An 18,173-nucleotide genomic window follows, 5' to 3' on the forward strand; every position below is an offset into this window, starting at 1 on the left:
TCATCCACACCTGCTTCAGGTGAACACTGGTTCACTTTCATTTTAGAAAACAAGCATTCTAGAACTTAAAGCTTCAAAGACTACTCCGAAAGTGAAGTTCAATTTAATTAGTAAAGCCTGCTGAAGTCTACAGAGAATGTGATACTAAAAAGAAAACTAACCCTAAAGGTACAAATTCAAATGACTACTGATGTCATTTTAACATTTCACTGCACACCACTATGAGCACAAAATCACCACCAGAAAGACAGAAGTAGGACACAGCAGCAGCAGGTAGTAAACTTCAAATTTCTTCTACAAATGTCTAGGAAAAAAGACTGCAAGACAGATGCCCCTATCTGCTCAGTTATCACTGACACAAATAGATTCTTCCTTTCCAGCTCCTCCCTCAATTAATTCCAGCTTCTTGTTCGGTCTCTTTTTTGGTTTGCAGGAACCCTTGTAAAGGTCTATTAGCCACCTTCCCACAGCATCAAAGCACTGTTACCTAGGCTTACTTATAATATTTAATAGTTTATAATATGCAACCATTATTTCAAGTCTTTTCATGGGAAATGAAAACTTAGGGATTAAACTGGTATTAAGTTGCATTGGCAAAACACACCTTAATGGGATCGCTATTAAGAACTGCCTCTTGACCTCCTCCTGCTCCCAATCTCACTGTGATATCAGTTCACTGCACTACTGCTGGTAACAAATGGTTTCCCTACTTCTAGATCAAAAAGAAACACCCTTAAATGAATGTTCTCTTTCTCTTAGAGAAGGACACCTAAAGGAATGGTTTCTAAACCGTATTTCAGAGCTCAGATGGGTGTGATGAGCACTGCAGAGCCTAGCTGGAGGCCTGCAACTAGCAGTGTTCTCCATTTATCCACTGGAATACAAGGAAAAACTTCTTTTCTGTGAGGGTGACAGAGCCCTGTAACAGGCTGCCCAGAGAGGCAGTGGAGCCATTTTCTCTGCAGATATTCAAAACATTCCTGGACACAATCCCATGCAAATTGCTCTGGGTGGAGCTGCTCTAGCAGAGGTTTGATGATCTCCAGAGAGCCCTTCCACCCCGACCAGCCTGTGATTCTGTAAACTTCTTCAGTGAAGTGCTGCAAGATTCACCTTTCTTCAGAAATTTCTCAAGCTCTGCCATACAGGTAAAAAATGGTCTGACCTGGAAAGAGAGAAATTTCCCAAACAACGCCAAGAGCATCATCAGCAGGCCTTCAGTACTATGAGGTGCAGCTGCCTTCTTGCTTATGCCACAATACCATCTTACATTAAGTGCAGCTCAAAGGACACCCAGCTACAGGTTCTCACTGAGCCTTTCAGTTCCTTCCCAATTCCTTCCTAACACTAAAAGAGTAAGCCAGGAAGCATTCACATATCTTCTCAGAAAGACAACAGTAGTGCTGACTTAGGGAAAGAAAAACCCTGACAGAACATAAGGGATAACAGCCCTGCTCTTTGCACTGATCAAGTTCTTTATGAGAACTCGGTCTAAAGCCTTCTGAAAGAAAGTAGTTCAGTTTAGCACTAATTTACAGATGAAGAACAGCTAAACTTAGGTCTGCACAACTTCATTCTCATGTATAAAACACGCACTCTTGCACATGGCAGCCCTGCCCATACTACAGGTAACACCAGCTGTCATTCACAGGCCAGCTCTACACCAAGACAGGAACCTGTGCAGGAAGAAAATACTTATTCCCCAGTTTTAATACCTAGTTCTTGCTGATACTTGGACTTAAGGTCTTCTTTTTCCTTCAGACACTGTTCTTTCATCTTCTCCCACTCCAGCTGGTGGCGGCTCTGCAGAATCGCTACCTCCTGAGCACGTTTGTCATTGAGCATCTCCCGCAGCTCCATGAGGGCAGTCTCCTTCTCTTTCCTCAAGTTTGACTGTGTAAGCTCCAGCTGAGAGGTGTGCATATTGTTTAAGGTCAGGCGTAAAGCTTCCAGTTCAAGGCTGTGCAGTGTCTGCAGTGGAGTAAAAAAGGGTTTCTCCCTCCCCTTTAATAAAATGTGCTTGCTTTTTCATGACTAATTTAAGTTTTGACTGTTAAACACATCTGAGTTTTGCCTTTCTGTACTTGGAGACTGTTTCTTTGTGGCAAGGACCCTTCAACCCTTAAAATAAGCTGTTATAATGAGACTTGAATGTTCTCAGTGCAGTGTAAAAGGCTTTGCTTACCTGCCTAATTTCCTCCCAAATATCCTGTATCTGTCTACTTCCTGACATCAAAGCAGAACACAAGCTCACTCCAGCCCTTCACTGTCTATTGAAAGAGCTCTTTATGTTTGGTGTTGGTTATAATCTGTTAGCAAAGTAAAGTTCTAAGTGATATTGGAGAAGTAGAAATAAAATTCACCACTTCTCTATTCTTAAGTAAACTAACCAGTGTAACAACAGGTTATAATTCCACCTCAACCTAGACATATTCTTTCCATTTCCACTTTGCATTTAGGAAATGTTCAAAAACCCAGGAAATATATAGAAGTAAAAGTCAGGGTTTCACACTTCAGCTTAGCAAGAAAGCATTCCTAATTATTAATAGTAGGATAAATTAAAAAGGAGAGGTTTATATCCTTTATATAATTTACATGTTAAACTTACCAAAAAAAATTACAAAGCTGTTTTTTCTCTCTTAAAATCATCCGTTTAAACATCCAGTTTTCTTCAGAATTCATGTTAAAATATAACTGCAGTGAGGATTCTGGAGAACTCCTCTAAAAAATATCTACTACCACCCACTAAGAGAACACTCCTTTTATTTTGGTTCCAGCACCATGTGAAAGAGCACATGTAAAATCCACAAAAATTAAGGAGAAGGCTCCTTGATTTCTGTGTATGCTGGAGATCATCAACAGTCAGCTAAGAACTATATTAATCACTGTGTTTCTTGTTTTCACCTGGGATTGGAGCTGAGCTTGCTCATGCTCTGCTCTGTGTGTGGCTGCCATTTGCTGCTGGAGCTCATCTAGAAGGTTCCTCTGTTCCTCCTTTAGCTCAGCACGGAGCTTCTCCATTTCCTCTGAGTGTTTAGCAGCCAGCTCAGAGATTTCCCGATCGTGCTCTCGTTCATGAACCTGCAGAGAATACTCAGATGACAAGCTTTCTTCAAAATATGTTTGTTTAGCCCTAATTATGGAACAAGAATTACCCCCTCCTCCTGACCCCAAAATGAAAACACCACGGAAAGAAATAATAAATAGAATTTTGCATATCTAAAATGTTTACACTGCTTACATGACAAGGCAAAATTATTTTTCCAAAACAAACCAAATTACAGTACATACCTTTTTTATTATAGCAATCTCTTCCTTTCTTTTTTCTTCCAACTTCTGTTGTTCTTCCACTTTGTCTTTTATTTCAGCATTTAACTCTTCTATCTGAAAACAGGCATATAAACATTAGAAATGGCTACCTTAAGCATTCCAAAACCCCATGACTCCTGCAGTTTTCAGGGTTTCCTACCTCTCTCTTGTGTGCCAAGCTCACTTCAGTTAATTCAGTAAGGTGCTGATTCTCCATCTTATCCATTTCCTCTTTGTAGTGCTTCTCCATCTTGAACTGAGCCTCCTGGGCAGCCTGACAGGACTCCTGCAAGAGAGCCTCAAGCTCCAAATGAGCCTTTTTCAACTGGGCAATTTCTTCAGTCAACTGGCTTTTTTCCTCACTGTATTCAGTAGTCTTTTCCTTTATTTCAGCAGTAAGTTTATTAATTTGTTGGTTGCTGTGGTTTAACCTGTCCTCATAGCTCAGTCTTTCACACTCCTGTATTTCTTTGATGTTTTTCATTTCAGCATTAAGCTCATGGATGTTTTTCTCAAGGTCCTCAATGATGCTAGCATTCTCTGCAAGTGCTTGTTCTGCTTTTAACAGATCCTCCTCAACATGGGATAGTCTCTCTCTTAAGGCTGCTTTTTCCTTCAACAAAAGTGCTAAATTTTGTTCTTTAGTATCGATTTCAGCTTTGAGCAACTCCTGTTCTTTTAGCAATGTCTCTTCAGATATGGTTTTCTGACTGCACAGCTCTGCTATTCTCTGATTTTCAGCCTTCTGAGCATTAAGCTGGCTTTGCATCCAATCCCTTTGACTTTGCAAAGCTGCTAACTGATGGTCAAAAAGAGCCTGCACTTGGCTTGTCACGGAATCAGGAGCTGTTTTCTGCTCCTGAACATCTCTCACTAACTCCTCCTGAGTTCGCAGCTGCCTCATCAACATGTCTCTTTCCTCCTGGAGGTCTTTCACCATTTCTAGCCATGTACAGGGGTTTGACACTTGTGCTGGAGATGGCTGGCCTCCATCCTCACTCTGCTGCTTTACTAGAAGCATGAGTTGATTTTCAAGTTCTTTCTCCCTCTCCATTTTCTGAAGTTCTTTTTCACAACAGATCCGTGCTTTGTGTTCTTGCTGCAGTTTTGCATGCATGTGAGAGAGCTCAGACATGGCTTTCTCCCAATTTTGAACAGCTTCTTGGCTGTCCTGATAAGGCATTTCCAAGGCTGACTCCTGATGGAGCTGTTCAGCTGGCCTCAGAGGTCTCTCTACTAAACACATCATCTCATCATCCTCTATGTCACCGTGGTCTCCAACTTTATTTTGCTGCAGGGAGCCATCTGACATATATGAAACAAAGGCTTCTGCTTTCACCTCTGCCCCTTCAAAAACATCTTGAGCAAAGCCACTGAGACATGTCCCCTCATCAAGGCTAGAGTTTAATGGAGAAGATATAAAATCTCTGCTGGGTTCTAGGAGCACACTGTTGTCTAACCCATACATACTGCATCTGCCCTCTTCAATGGCATTGCCCTCTGAGGAGTTGGACACACAGGAGTCTTCTGGAGTTTCTGTGGAAATGAGGTATTTAGCCAATATACCTTCCTCACCACTGAAAAGCCCTAGTTCTGACAAGGGTTCTTCAGAAAGGTTCTCCCCTTCACTACTTCCATGATCCTTCATGACCTCTAAATTCTTTGTTTCTTCTGATTGATTCCTTGAGGAGTCATGCTGGAACTCCAGTTCTCCATGCACTGGCTCATCTCTAACTTCTGACTGGTGTGCTGTGTCCCACATCTCCTCAAGATCCACTCCCTCCAACTGAGACATCCTTGATAAAATCTGGCTTTCCCTCAATTCCAATAACTTTTTATTGGAGACTATCTCTCCTTCATGCTTTTGCCTTACATCTATACTTTTTTCAGCTTCATAAAGTTGCTTTTCATTTAATTCCTGGATGTAGGAATTCAGTTTCTGAATCTCCTCATTCAAGGACTGTTTTTCTTTTTTATATCGCTGGGCTTCCTTCACTTGCTCTTCTGCATGAGAAAGTTGATAGTTAAGGCCATCAATTAAATCCTTGTATTTAGTTTCTATTTCAGATTTTTCCCTCTGGAAGTCTTCCCGTTGGTTTTCAAGTTTCTTCTTCAAATTTTCTTTACTAATTTCAGATTCTTGAAGCCTTACATTTAAGTCAATTATTATGCCATTCAAATTCTGAATGTGTTCTTCAGAATTCAAAGCACAGAGTTCTTTCTTTAATTGTTCCAGTTCATTTTTATATTTTAAAATAATTTCTTCTTCATAGACCTGCTTGGCTTCTGCAATCTCTCTTCTGTGGCACTTCTCCAGCTCATTTCTCAAGTTATCCAGATGTCTGCAAATATCCTTTTCATGACTGACTTTCAGTTCTTCAATATGTTGCTGTTCTTTCACTTTGGATAAAGCGATTTCTTTTTTTAATTCTGTTATTTCTGAGTCCCGGAGAGAAAGTGTGTGCTGTAGTATAGACAAGCCAGATCTTTCAGATGTCAGCACATCTTGAAGACTTTTAATAAATTGTTCTTTTTCAGCTATGCTTTTGTATAGCTCTTGCATTGTATCTTTCATATCCTCTTCCCTTTGGACAAGAGGGTTTTCTTTATCTTTGGTATTCTTAAAAATAAAACATTACATATAAAATATGTCATGATTTCATTTCCTTAAACTTCACGTTTTTAATTTGCATTCAGAAATAATGCTTAAGTTTAAGGCTTCTATTTATGGCACTACTAATTACATTCTTAAATGAAACCAGACATTAAGCTGTTTCATTAATGTATGTTAGTCATCACAATCTCTATGAATTTATTTCTATATAAAAAGACTTTTTTTCATGAAAATGTCACTACAGCAAGTTCAAGTTATCACCAAATTTGAAATAAATAAAAAAACCCAAATTATGTTTTTACCTTTTGAGAAGACTCCAGCTGTACTTCCAGGTCATGTGCTTTCTCACGCAGTATCTCCAAGTGTGCATTTTGCTCTCTGAGACAATCCTGAAACAAGGACATTTGCTGCTGAGCTTCTAATTCTTTGTTTTTCCTGAGACTTTTATTCCTCAGTATCTCAGTAACCTGGACACATAAAAGGCACTCACAGTCAGGAGAAAGTTTATATCCAAACAACTCATACACAAGACTCACTGAAAGCAAGTGTTTTTACAGATTTACCCTAAATCTTTCATTCTCAAGGAATAAAAATCTTCCTAAAAAGGCAGACAACACTTGTCATGCTTGAGATACTATTACTTACTGAAAAGATGCAAATGCTAGATAATTCATCCCTATGGTGAATTTTCTAACATTATAAACCTATAAATCTAGCATAATAAATCATACTGGATTCCTCCAATGTGAAGCAGAACTTCCAATGGACTGGACATGCCATTAAGAGGACAATGAATAAAACCAGTCTTCTCTGAAAAGCATTTACAGCTCATTACTAAAGATAGTTTTTTCCCTCTCCACATCCCTTCCAATGAAAGGAAAACATTTCCCCCATGAGGGTAACAAAATATGTTTTATTTAGCATATTTTTATCAATATGTCACTAAAACCAAGGAAGAATATGTAAGACAATATTAGTGCCTTCATCTGTTATCAAAGTTGACATCCATCCACAAGGTGCATTATCTCACTAAACTTAGAATATGCCTGAAATGCTACTTAGAGGCTTGATCCTTGTCTTTCAATGGCTTATGGTGCAAATCCCAAACACCTGTTGAGTAGCCTTCACTTTTACCATATTTTGCTGTTGCAACCAGAATTGTAGACACAGAGCAGTATTTTTTGTTATTTTACAAAATTTCATTTAGCAGATGGTTTATTTTTCAGGGCATAAGCAACTCCTTTAAGATAATTCCTGGAATTAAAAAGTCTCCATTTTTATTTTTAAAATATTTACACCCCTTTCCCTTCCTATCCAGACTTTTAAGATAATAACCCCATGAAGGGCAATTCTTATCCTGCAAACCTGAAACAGTTACTGTACAGAAACACTTCTCTTTGGTGTATATTACAAGGCTACAAGGACAGCAAATACATAGGTTGAGAGAGAATGGCCACTAGAACACTGAGCATCACCAAGAAAGGATAAAGCACTTTTAAAAGTACATTTTAAAGCAGTGAAGCACTGCAGTATATCTCATTATCTAGGGATTAGATCCATGATCAACCCAATGCACTGAAGCAGGTTCCTATGTGTCACAGGGGCTGCTTGAACCATGTTATTTAAATTTCTTTCTTTGAGCCAAGTCACATTACCTCAGCACAGCAAGTTTCTGTCTAACAGCTGAGATGTTCCAGCTGCCCAAGCAGAAACTCATAGATTTCTCTGGCAAAGGACAAGTGATCACATGCAAACCCAAATAATAGAGCAACAGTTGTGTAAAAGCCACAAACCACTTGTGGCAGGACATTCCCCTACCACAGAAGGGCTTATCTGTTCTGCCTATCAGCTGGTGCAATAGCTCGGGGCATCTTCCCCCCTCACAAGAATTTGCTAATCCTTGAAATATCTCAGGCAAGACATCTGTCTGGTAGTGAGATATTTCTGGTGCCATGGAGGTGGCATTCCCAGCTGACAATAAATATCTTGCCTTGGCAGGGAGATTGAAGGAAATAAGCTTGAATTTCTGACTGATAGACACTTTACAAATTATAAAAGCTACACCAAATTTTTGTGAGGCAGAAGTCTTCTGCATATTCCATGGAAATGTGTGGGGCTCTTCCCTAAAGTTGAGATGCCACTTTGTGGTTACTCTCTTGGGGGTTGAGTGAAAGCAATCTGTGTACCTCAATATCATTTTGGTGGTAAATTATACTGACTCCTATCTATATAACTTCTTTGCCAGCTATAATATAGGTACCTTTATGTTGTGCACTGTTTTATGTAATCTACTAGTAGTTCTTTGTTTCAACCTGTGTAGTATTGAACTCTGTTTAAGGCCATTTGTGTGTTAATCTTCTGCCTACTCAATAACTAACTCATTTTGTGATAAACCTGATCTGCAATTCTTCAGAACTTGCGAGCCAGAGAGGTTTAGGTGTGCCTCATCTGAATTCAAGCTGCTGCCAAAAATCTATACCCAAGGCAGGGCTTGAATAATGCTTTTACTCAGTCCATAACACCACCAACAACATTGTGTAAAATTCCCTAACAAGGGCTTAAATTAAGGATAAAAGAAGTGCAATTACCTTCAAAACATTATGCAAGCAAGTGGAAAACATGGGGATATTTCCAGGACTTCTCCATAGCAACCACGAAAAAACCCTGCCTCGAAGTGAAATAATTTTGACTGCTGTGCTACAAACTGAACTATGAAGAGCTACATCATCAGTTCAGTGTTTTTACATTCATACTCTAAAGTTGTTCTTGCTGTCTCTGTAAGGACACACAAATTGGAGGAGGGGCACACCTGATGTAGCTGGAGCTGTAAATCATGGATCTGACCAGCCACAGATGAAGCCTCTTCCTGTAGCTCATCCCGGTCTTTCTTGGCCTGTTGAAGGCAGGTTGTTAACTTCCAGATGATTTCATTCTGCTCTTGAACCACTGTTTCCTACAGGAGTCAGAACAAGTGCACTTTTAACATTAAAAGATTCTTAACATATTTGGAACCAAGTAGGTTTTCTTGAAGCAAAGCCATTACGGAGTCTGTAGTTACATTTCAGTTTTAACCAACTCGCACTAAAGAAGTCTTTGTGTCCAGAGATGATGGCAGGCATGATGGAAGAGGAGTCTTAAACTGATCTCAGAGATGATAAACCTAACCAAAAGTGATTTTAAAATCAAATTATGGGATGCCAGCAATGAAATGGGTATTTTTACTTCCAAATTTGTAGCTCTTATATAAGATATATATATATATATATATATAAAATATATATAAGTAAAAAGCAATCAAATTTTCAAAAAGGATATAATGAATATTTAGTACCCCCTAAATTATTTCCTATCTGCCAGCAATTCCCTTCAGTCATGTGAGAGGAAGCTAATGAGATTGGATACATTAATCCTATTTTAGTTTAATCACATTTATCTTTTCAATTTATTTATCACTAACAGTAAATGTTTTTGTTTCCCCAATCCTAGAATGTGAAAAAGAACATATAAAGGGGAAAGTAACTAGTCTTAGAAAGCATCTATAATAATTTACCTTTACACAGAACTGCTAGAGAAAGGGAATCCAAATTATTATTTAATATTCTGGAAGAGGATGCTGCACTACATATACTCACTAAGTTCATGTGTACACTACATGTTCTCACTAAAAAACAATAGGTTTTTGAGTTCTGTGGCCTAAATATTTTTAGGATTAAGACAAGACAGTATTATCCCAATACCCAATTCTGTGAAACATACCTGAAGCTGCATAGAATCGTTGTGCTGGGTGAGTTGGTCCTGCAGCTCATCCATCTGTACAGTGAGCCTTTCCACTGCTTCCTGTTTCTCAAGCAGTCTGCTCTCCAGCTCAGCTATCCTCACCTGACACATCTGAGCATCAGCCTCGCTGTATTCTGTGGCAGAATTTATCCTATCTTTCTTTATAAAAAAACCAGAAATGCATTTATTCACTAAAAATACCATTTCTGATTTGTGATTAGTCTGAAAACAAATTCAGCTTCAAGGTTAAGTCCTGGGCAAATTCTACTTTAAAAGTAACCCAACACTGGGACTTTGTATCTAATAGAAATATTACCTACATAAAGTTCTTAATGCCTAAAAATTTCAAATTAAAAATTATCATAGATAATAAATTTTCATGATAGTTTAAAGCACAAAAGTAGAGTGTTGTGATTCTATAGCACCAAATGGTGGCAACATGCCACTTTGGCATGTATTGGGATTTAAATACCTCCAGTTGTGAGGAAGCAAACAGAATGCTAGCAATTTAAACAAACCTTTTAAAAAAATTTAAACAAACCAAATCCATCTGATCAGAGAACAGTCCATGAGAAGCAACAATGTAAAACTCTTCAATTACAATGAAATTTCTGTGGTTTCTTAGGAGCAACATTGTTGCAATTATTACAGAGGATACAGTAGCTTGAATTTTATTTTGAATACTTTTGGTTTTATTGTTTGAAACAATGAAAAACGAACCCAAGTATCAAGTGGAAACATTAGAAACATTCAAATTTCTCTGGGCAAAGTCTATGATTTTACAAAACCCAATTTTCTTAGCAACCAATTTGCACAGCCAGTAGATGTACATACAGAGAAATGCCCGTTTTATACCATAAAATAGTGAAATCACATCAGTTTTATCATATTTGATAACAATGTTTAATGAATCATTTTAGCCACCAATTATCACAGTCTTCTTTCAGCTCTATCCAGCACAAAGATACACCCTTTCACACTTACTTGAGTTGCATGATCATCCAGTGGCTCCCAGCTAGACAAATCAGTGCTGCCCTGGTAAATAAACAAAGCAACACTAAATCATAACTATTTTAAATAAAAATAAGGAAAACCAGAATTATTTTGGAAAAACCTTAAGCATGAGCCAGAAAGGTCTGTGTTGTGAGAGACTGACTTTATGTTAAATCCAGCTGGTCTTTCATGGTGAAATAAACTAAACTGCAAAAAAGTAAACAAACAAAAGTATTACAATGTCTACTTAAATTTAGGGCTAAGCCTCAACACTAATTCAATACTTGATCCTCTGCTGTTGTAGCTGACAAATATGTGAGCAATCTTTAATCTACTACTAAAGATTAGTAAACTGACAGGAGATTATTTAACAAACATACTGAAACCATTCAGGTAATCACAAAAGCAACATCTTTTTCTGACACACAGATTTTAACATAGCTTGATACCTTGAAAGAGGTTTCCCTCTCACTAAATTCACAAGACCAAGATGACTATTGCATTATTTGGAAAAGGTAGCCCACAGCTCACCCTGCATTTTGAGTCTGCTTGAAGTAGTTCCCAATGATTACTGTCTCCCTGGAGGTATCCTCTCTCCAGGTAACCTAGAATTCCAGTTGCTTCACAAACCAGCTATTTTGAAAAAAGCTGCTTAGTAGCAGTAAGTGATTTTTGTTTGCTTTTTTAAAATTTAAGCTCATACGAATGTAGAAGGGACATGGCTTTGGCTGAGTGACAAAACACTATGTTTTCCCTCAGTGCAGACACTCCTGTGGCTTCATAAAAGCCTTTGCAATACTAACATTATGTTGAAGATATAAAGCATCAGGGATACCCTCACAACAGAAAGCAGGATAACACACACAAATTTCATATCCCATCATTGCAGGTTTGCAAACACATTAAGAGTTTGATGCTATTGTGGTATGTTGTGAAAATACACCAACATCTGGAGATGCTTTTGGTGCAAAAGGCACCAGCTCCCTAAAATTTCTTTCACAGAGAACATTACTATCTTCAGAGAGTCATCAGTATATATATATATACCAAAATCCACCAGACACAACCAAAGTCACATCTTAAACAAATCTGTGGAAATTACATCTATGTTGGCTTTAAAATGGCTACTAAGAGCTTGCTGGAATAAAATATAGTTTTTCAGAAAACACTAAGAATATTTGAGCCAGTCAAGTGATACAAAACCAAATTAATGGTGTGCATTACAGGGTCCTGGCAGTTTTTAATCTGTTGATCTCCCAGTCCAGATTTGCCATTTTATGACTTCACAGCCACATAACCCTAAAGTCTGCCCAAAGAGAAGTCATGACAGTGAAATACTTTAATTTAGGAGGCTAACAGCTCCCTGGCAACAACAGCTGCCCAGGCCATACCATGGAGATGCCTTACTCAGCAAATGAGATCACTTTGTTAGAGAGTGAACTACTACAAGTGAAGGTAACACCAGTTCACTTACCTCCCAAGGTCAGCTGGTGGCCAGTGCCAGTGAGCTAACACTCAGTCGAGTAAAACAACCACCTGAACACTTGTTACCTGCAGATGGAGCAGAGCAAAGGCAAGAAATATTGAAATTTACCTGTGCTTCTGTTGTTGCCTCTGGCAGGTTGGTGTCTTCAGCCTGACCCTCTACACCCTTCCCAGCATCTCTGGCTGCTACTGGGTGCTCTTCCTTCGGAAGGTCATGCGTGTGGACAGCCGAGCCCTTCCTCTTCGCCGCCTTTTTCTGCGACTGCGTGATGTCACCCTTTGCTTTTCGCTGTCTGAAGTAAGCAAACTGTTCAGGAAAGATTGCAAGAGGTACAGGGAGAGGTAAGCAAGGAAAAAGTAGCAGGACCACAAGATTAACACAGTCATGGGTGACAGAGCTCCTGTCTTGATAAAATATGTACATCTGCAGAAAAACTGCTTTATCTGCCTACTCTCACAACATACTGGATAACTGTGCCCTTAAGCAACAAATCTCACACCAGCACTAAAGGCTCATTTCCACACAAGAATCAAAGTTTTACTCAGTGAAACTTTGTGCATCAATGATAATCCAGAATTACAGCAAGACAAATTAATAAATGAATGAGTTGTCAATATACTAGAAGCATTAGAAAAAAATAATAATTGAGCAGTCTTTCTGTAAGACCAGCCAAACCAAGAACCCTCTTGTCATGGTGCCAGAACCAGCACACCCCTACAAATACATCTAAACAGGTCTTAGCCAGCGTAAGCTTTGAGATGAGGATTCACTTCCGTTAATTTTAATGCTCCTTCCCTGCCACCCCCTTAAGAGAACACAGCAAAACTTCCTCGCCAGAAAGCAGCCTCCAGTACATAAATAGAAAATCAATTAAGCCAGGTCATTTTAATTTCTTCTGTTGAAGAATCAGATGCTCTACTTTATCAGGCTATCACAGCTATACAAAGCCCCAGGGACTTGTAAAGAATGTCACTGACAATTTATTACCCAACTCACCCTAAACAGCTCAAAAAGGATTATTGTTATTTTCAAGTCTAGTATAGTGTTTAGGCACCATTTCCAAATAGCATCTCCCCCAGAGAAGAAATCCAGACATCCTTCTCATAAGGAAAAAGTCTTCTTCAAGCTTAAAACCACATGTTAGCAAGTGCAGTGTTATATCCTTGTGATGAGCATACAGATAGCTAACTGTAGATGACTGGATGTAAACACCACTGCCAAGCTGTACCTGCAAAACATATGAAAATCCACTGCTTGACAGCTTGGTTTTCCTGTCAGCCACCCTGCAGAAAAATCTTGTCCCATTCTTCTCATTCAGATTGTGAAAAGGATCTAGTCCAGTCCCCTCTCCTTACAGGAACTTCTACCTGACAGCTTACCAACTCAACAGGTGCACAGTTGCACATCTGCTACACCCAGCAGCCTGTTTAAAAGGTGTATTTGCAGAAAGACATCAACTTCTTAACAGCTGATATAATTTTTATGTACAAAAAACTTATTTTTTAAGACTACCTTCTGTAATTTCTAGTTAGTTATACTGAAGTGCAGATTAAATGAAGATTGCCAGGCTTGTGCCTTTCATAATAAGCAGAATGAACAGACCATAAAGCTCCAGTGAGACACAAATACCATCCTCTGAAACCAGGTGTCAACTCCAGCACTTACTGATGGCAATGTATGTCAAAAATAGCTACAGCACTAATTAACCTGATAACATGGGGAAACAGGGCAGGAGGAAGCATGCAGAAAAATGGAGAGTAGAAGAAACTGCTGAAGCAGGGAAAAAGGGAAAACAGGAGTAAAGGAAGCAGAAAAAATGAAAGGCAGAGAGAGTGGGCATTGCAGAGAGCAGTTACTGATTAATGAAGGGAGAACCAGAGACTTGGCATGGATGAACACCAAAACAGTATAAATTTTCAAATGCACAGGTAAAGAAAACAGAACTTACTTTGTCCTATTCACATGCACTAAACATATAAAATCATAATACATACCATGCAAAAATATCTAACTACACCAAAATTTTATGGAACTACTGGATTTGGTGGAGTGGTTGCATTCAAACATGCTCCAGATTTATGGGAAAAGTTCTATTTAGAACAATATCCAGTTTTCATGTGAGAGAATCTCAAATTCACAAGCAGCCATCCAACACGAAGTAGTGAGTATGAATGTGAAGAAAGCAAGACACAATTGCCTCTGCCTCATCACAGTGATAGCCCATCAACCCCATTTTGAATTAACCCTCCTTTTGCTTTCTAGAAGCACATGCAAAGGTGAAAGCTTCACTTTTAGCCAAGATTGCCACAGGAACCCTGAGAGCATTGTCCTCCACAGCATTCTAAGCAGCTGTTGTAACATAAGAACACCTTCCTACAGGTACCAATGCACTGCAACTTCATTTCCCCAGGACCAGACAGTTAAAAGTTGATATAATACTTTATGTGCTTCAGAAATTAGTACCAAAACCAACACCCAGAGAAAACGGAACAGAGCAGAAAACCACATCAGCACCAAACAGAAACAGGTTGTTCAAACAAACATTAGTCTAGTTCTTGGATACAGCAAACATAAGCAACGAGTGCTCTCCAACAAAACCAATAAATAGTTTCTAGACCTTCCTCAAAATGACAAGGTGGGAGAACTTCCTGGAAAACCTGAACTCATTTTTCAGGTCCTAAGTGTAAAATGGAAGAGGAGCAAAACTTCCCACACCTGAGGTATGGCACAGAAAGCTCTGTAACTAGAGGTATAGGGGGTCAACATGCAGACTAATTAATGTGAGGTAGAAAAAAACAAGGAGAAAAAAGCAGTAGTTAATCTTGTTCTGTTTCTTAATTACTACTCTGGCTATCAGTATTGCACTTGTTAGAAGCAGGAATCTGAGGTACCTGATACAGTCAGTATTCAGCTGCCAATTACAGTCTCCGGTAAATACAACAGTTGGCATTATCATTATTATTAGGTGATAACTTAAATGCATCTCAATAATAGAATGCTTATTCCTATATGGAAAAGAATAATGCAAGTATGTTCTGAAAAGATTTAGATCATGTTTCTTTGCAAAGTCATTGCTTAGCAGACTAAAATCTAAGGATGCTAAAGATAAAATAATTCATTTTGTGGAAGGTGGCAGTTAGACAAAAAGCCTTTCAGACTGAGGCAGTATCAAACTGCAGTTACATCACTGCACAGGTTGCTACAACAGAGGCCTCTCACACGGAATCAGCCTCACTCCTGTCCCCTGCTGTCAGGAGTGCCTGTAGAGATGTGTGGAGATGGTTTAGAAAGCTGATCTGGTGGACACTGAACATTTCTGTGTCAGACCAAAGATGAGATCATCCTAAGCTGCTCTCGGCTGCACCACAGGAAGGAGAACCTGTATGTGCTCATGGTTCTTCCTCCCTTTCAAAACTGTGCTGTATCCATGAGGAGGAGAGTACAAATAAAACTAGAAAAAAGAAAAGCAGAAGAATAAAAAAGGGGAAATGTCACCTGTGTGCTTTTTGGAATCTGCCAGGAATCGATCTCTGTGACATTCTAATTATCAGAGGAAGCACCACATTTATCTCTGTCTCTCTAAAACTCTTCCTCTCCTCTTGGAATACCACATGACACCATGTAGCAGCAACACTGATGGGGCTGCTAATGATATATTTTTTTTTTTAAATGGGAAGAGAGATTAAGTACACAGTATAGAAAAGCAGTAAATGCAACACTGGGTCTGCAGATGTAACTTGAAACATAAGTCCCTGCTTTTTTTTTAATTCCAATTTATTTTTTTTTTCCAACAGGTGTGAGCTAATAACTTATTCAAGCTAGGTCTGTCGCATTTTATGAATGATAAACAGGTCCTGCACCTGGAATTGTGCTAACAGAAGTGTTAACACAGATTGTGCCACACTAAGGTAAACTGTCAACCTTAAGAACTCCTGCTCTCAGAGTTCTTTCTCTTGAGCTAATGATACAGCTGTTCTCCAGCAGAGGATTGTGTTCTCACAGCACATGACAAGGCTGGGAAGGCAGGCACATGAGAAACTGCTGAGCAGGAACAGGCAGTGTGGAATCCATGGCAGCATCAGGGAGGGCCAGGCCAGAGATGAAGGATCTGTACTGCCCATCACCAGGCTGCAGCTTCAGCACAGCTCCAGCTACAAACCTGCTCCCTTCCAGAAAAGCTCTCTGGTTTCCTTGCACACAGCACTAGCATGAAGTAGCTGAAACAGAAACACAGCAGACAGACAGAACAGCTCCAAGCCACCTCTGATCCCACTAGCCAGATATCCAGACAGGTTCCCTGCAGAAAGGGCAGGATCTGGAAAGATCTGATGGGTCCAAAGTTCCCACGACCCTGTGCAGCCTCAGCTATCCCTGTCCAGCTATAGCATCCATTCCAGTCCTACAGGAACGGTGAGAACCAGAAAGCCTTATTTAGCAGGGCCAGCCAGAAGGGAAGTATGACAAAACCAGCTCAAAACCCAGCAGAAACGCTAAATTAAAAGGAAAGTAACCAGGTATTTCCAACCAGCTCCTTGAACATCATTAATAAAACAAAGCAGAAGTTTTTATCTAACAGGATTAGAACACAACCAGAGTTAAACACATGGCTGCAAGTAATAATTGCTTGGAGAATGCTATCTTTATAGCTCATCCTGTGAGCTCTACAGAAGTCCCTAAACTACACACAAGTGAAGACACTTAAATGCTCAAAGCTTATGAAGTGTTTTCCACCGGCGTGACTGGAAACCAACAAACCAAGCCCAGCTCTCGGCTAACCCACCTGCAGATACACAGGCAAGCCAATGAGCCAGCGGAATAATAAAACAACACCTCTTCTTTGGGATCCTCAGCTGGAAACGCAGTATTCCCACTAACACTGAATCCTAGGCAAAAATGAGATCCTTACAAAAATCCCTCCGTAGTTAGGGAGGAAAAAGAAGCCAAAGAAAGAAAAGAGAGCCTGAGGGACGGTATATGCACGGCTGTCAGCTGCTCTGTGTCTACCCCAGGTAATGTTTCTATGCCTGTGTAGCAGGATGGGAGGCCCGCAGGCAGCCTGCACGCACAAACACCTCCGGGCACGACTTTTCCTGCGGAGCCATGGTGCCAGGGAAGCCCCGGCCTCTGTGGACAGCCCCGGGCCGGCAGCAGACCCCGGCCCCGCCGCTGCCCGTGCCCAACCCCATGGAGGGGAGAGACCGGGGGCGATCTGAGCCGAAGCCGCCCCCCGGCCTGCCAGTCCTCTCAGCGCACAGAGACCGGGGCGGGCGCAGCCTCCGCCTAGCGGGGACCCCTTCCCCTCACCTTAGCCCTGCCAGCCTCCAGCTTGCGCCTTCGCGCCTCCTCCTGCGCGTCCATGCGGCGGCCGGGGCGGTTCGCGCCCCCCGCGCCGTCACGGCGGCGGCAGCGAAGCCTCGGTCATGGCCGCCCCGGGCCGCCCGCCGCCGCGCCAGCCACACCTCGTGGGGCGGAGCTCTGCGCCCATTGGCCAGAGCTCCTGACGCTCCGCGGCCGTCCACCAATGGCGACAGCGTATCTCAGCCGGGCTCCGCCCCCTCCCGCTAAATGGCTGCTGGGATACCCCGGGCAAGCCGGCGCGAGCCCCCGGCCCCGCCCCTTCCGCGGCAGCCACAAATGGGAGAGTCCCGCGCCATTTCAAAAGGGCCGCCGGCCCCGCCCAGCGCGGGAGACAGCCAATGGGGAGCGCGGATGTGGAGACAGCCAATGGAGGCGCGGCTGGCGGCAGCCAATAGGATGAGGGGAAGGGTTGGTGGTTCCCTTCCCGCCTTTTGGCTTGTTTGTAAATCTTGTAGCGAAGAAATATATTAACGTCCATTGGTTCTGAGTTGCATAATTCTCTTCAGTAATCAGTATGCTATCCTCTGTGGCTCATTGATCTCTCGTTCTTCGTGCTAATTTGGTCGTCGTTCTTTGAACCATCTATCGTCATTTTCTCGGAGATGGAGTCTCCAGCTGTCCAGGCCTTAATCCCCT

General features: G+C 40.9%; 1 protein-coding gene across 14 annotated transcripts in view; it reads right to left on the bottom strand.

The window, feature by feature from the left end:
• The window catches only part of PCNT (pericentrin), a 71,335-nt gene extending 53,719 nt beyond the window's left edge, over nt 1-17,616 (bottom strand). For 7 of the 14 annotated variants that reach the window (XR_001522816.1, XM_015634883.1, XM_015634888.1 and 4 more), the window contains exons 1-10: nt 17,484-17,537; nt 12,288-12,485; nt 10,685-10,735; nt 9,680-9,859; nt 8,733-8,876; nt 6,226-6,390; nt 3,470-5,929; nt 3,292-3,384; nt 2,905-3,081; nt 1,716-1,971 (exon numbers count right to left, since the gene is read on the bottom strand). Coding sequence is in view for 13 of the 14 variants with exons in the window: in XM_015634883.1 (XP_015490369.1) it covers nt 1,716-1,971; nt 2,905-3,081; nt 3,292-3,384; nt 3,470-5,929; nt 6,226-6,390; nt 8,733-8,876; nt 9,680-9,859; nt 10,685-10,735; nt 12,288-12,485; nt 17,484-17,537 (3,778 nt within the window). In the remaining variant the exon portion in view is untranslated. Of the gene's footprint in view, nt 1-1,715; nt 1,972-2,904; nt 3,082-3,291; nt 3,385-3,469; nt 5,930-6,225; nt 6,391-8,732; nt 8,877-9,679; nt 9,860-10,684; nt 10,736-12,287; nt 12,486-17,483 lie in introns of all 14 variants that reach the window. The other 7 variants (XM_015634885.3, XM_033515922.1, XM_015634881.3 and 4 more) reach the window with 3 other exon arrangements.
• Nucleotides 17,617-18,173: the final 557 nt, after the last annotated feature.

The sequence above is a fragment of the Parus major genome, chromosome 7, assembly GCF_001522545.3.
Source record: "Parus major isolate Abel chromosome 7, Parus_major1.1, whole genome shotgun sequence".
NCBI classification, from domain to species: domain Eukaryota; kingdom Metazoa; phylum Chordata; class Aves; order Passeriformes; family Paridae; genus Parus; species Parus major.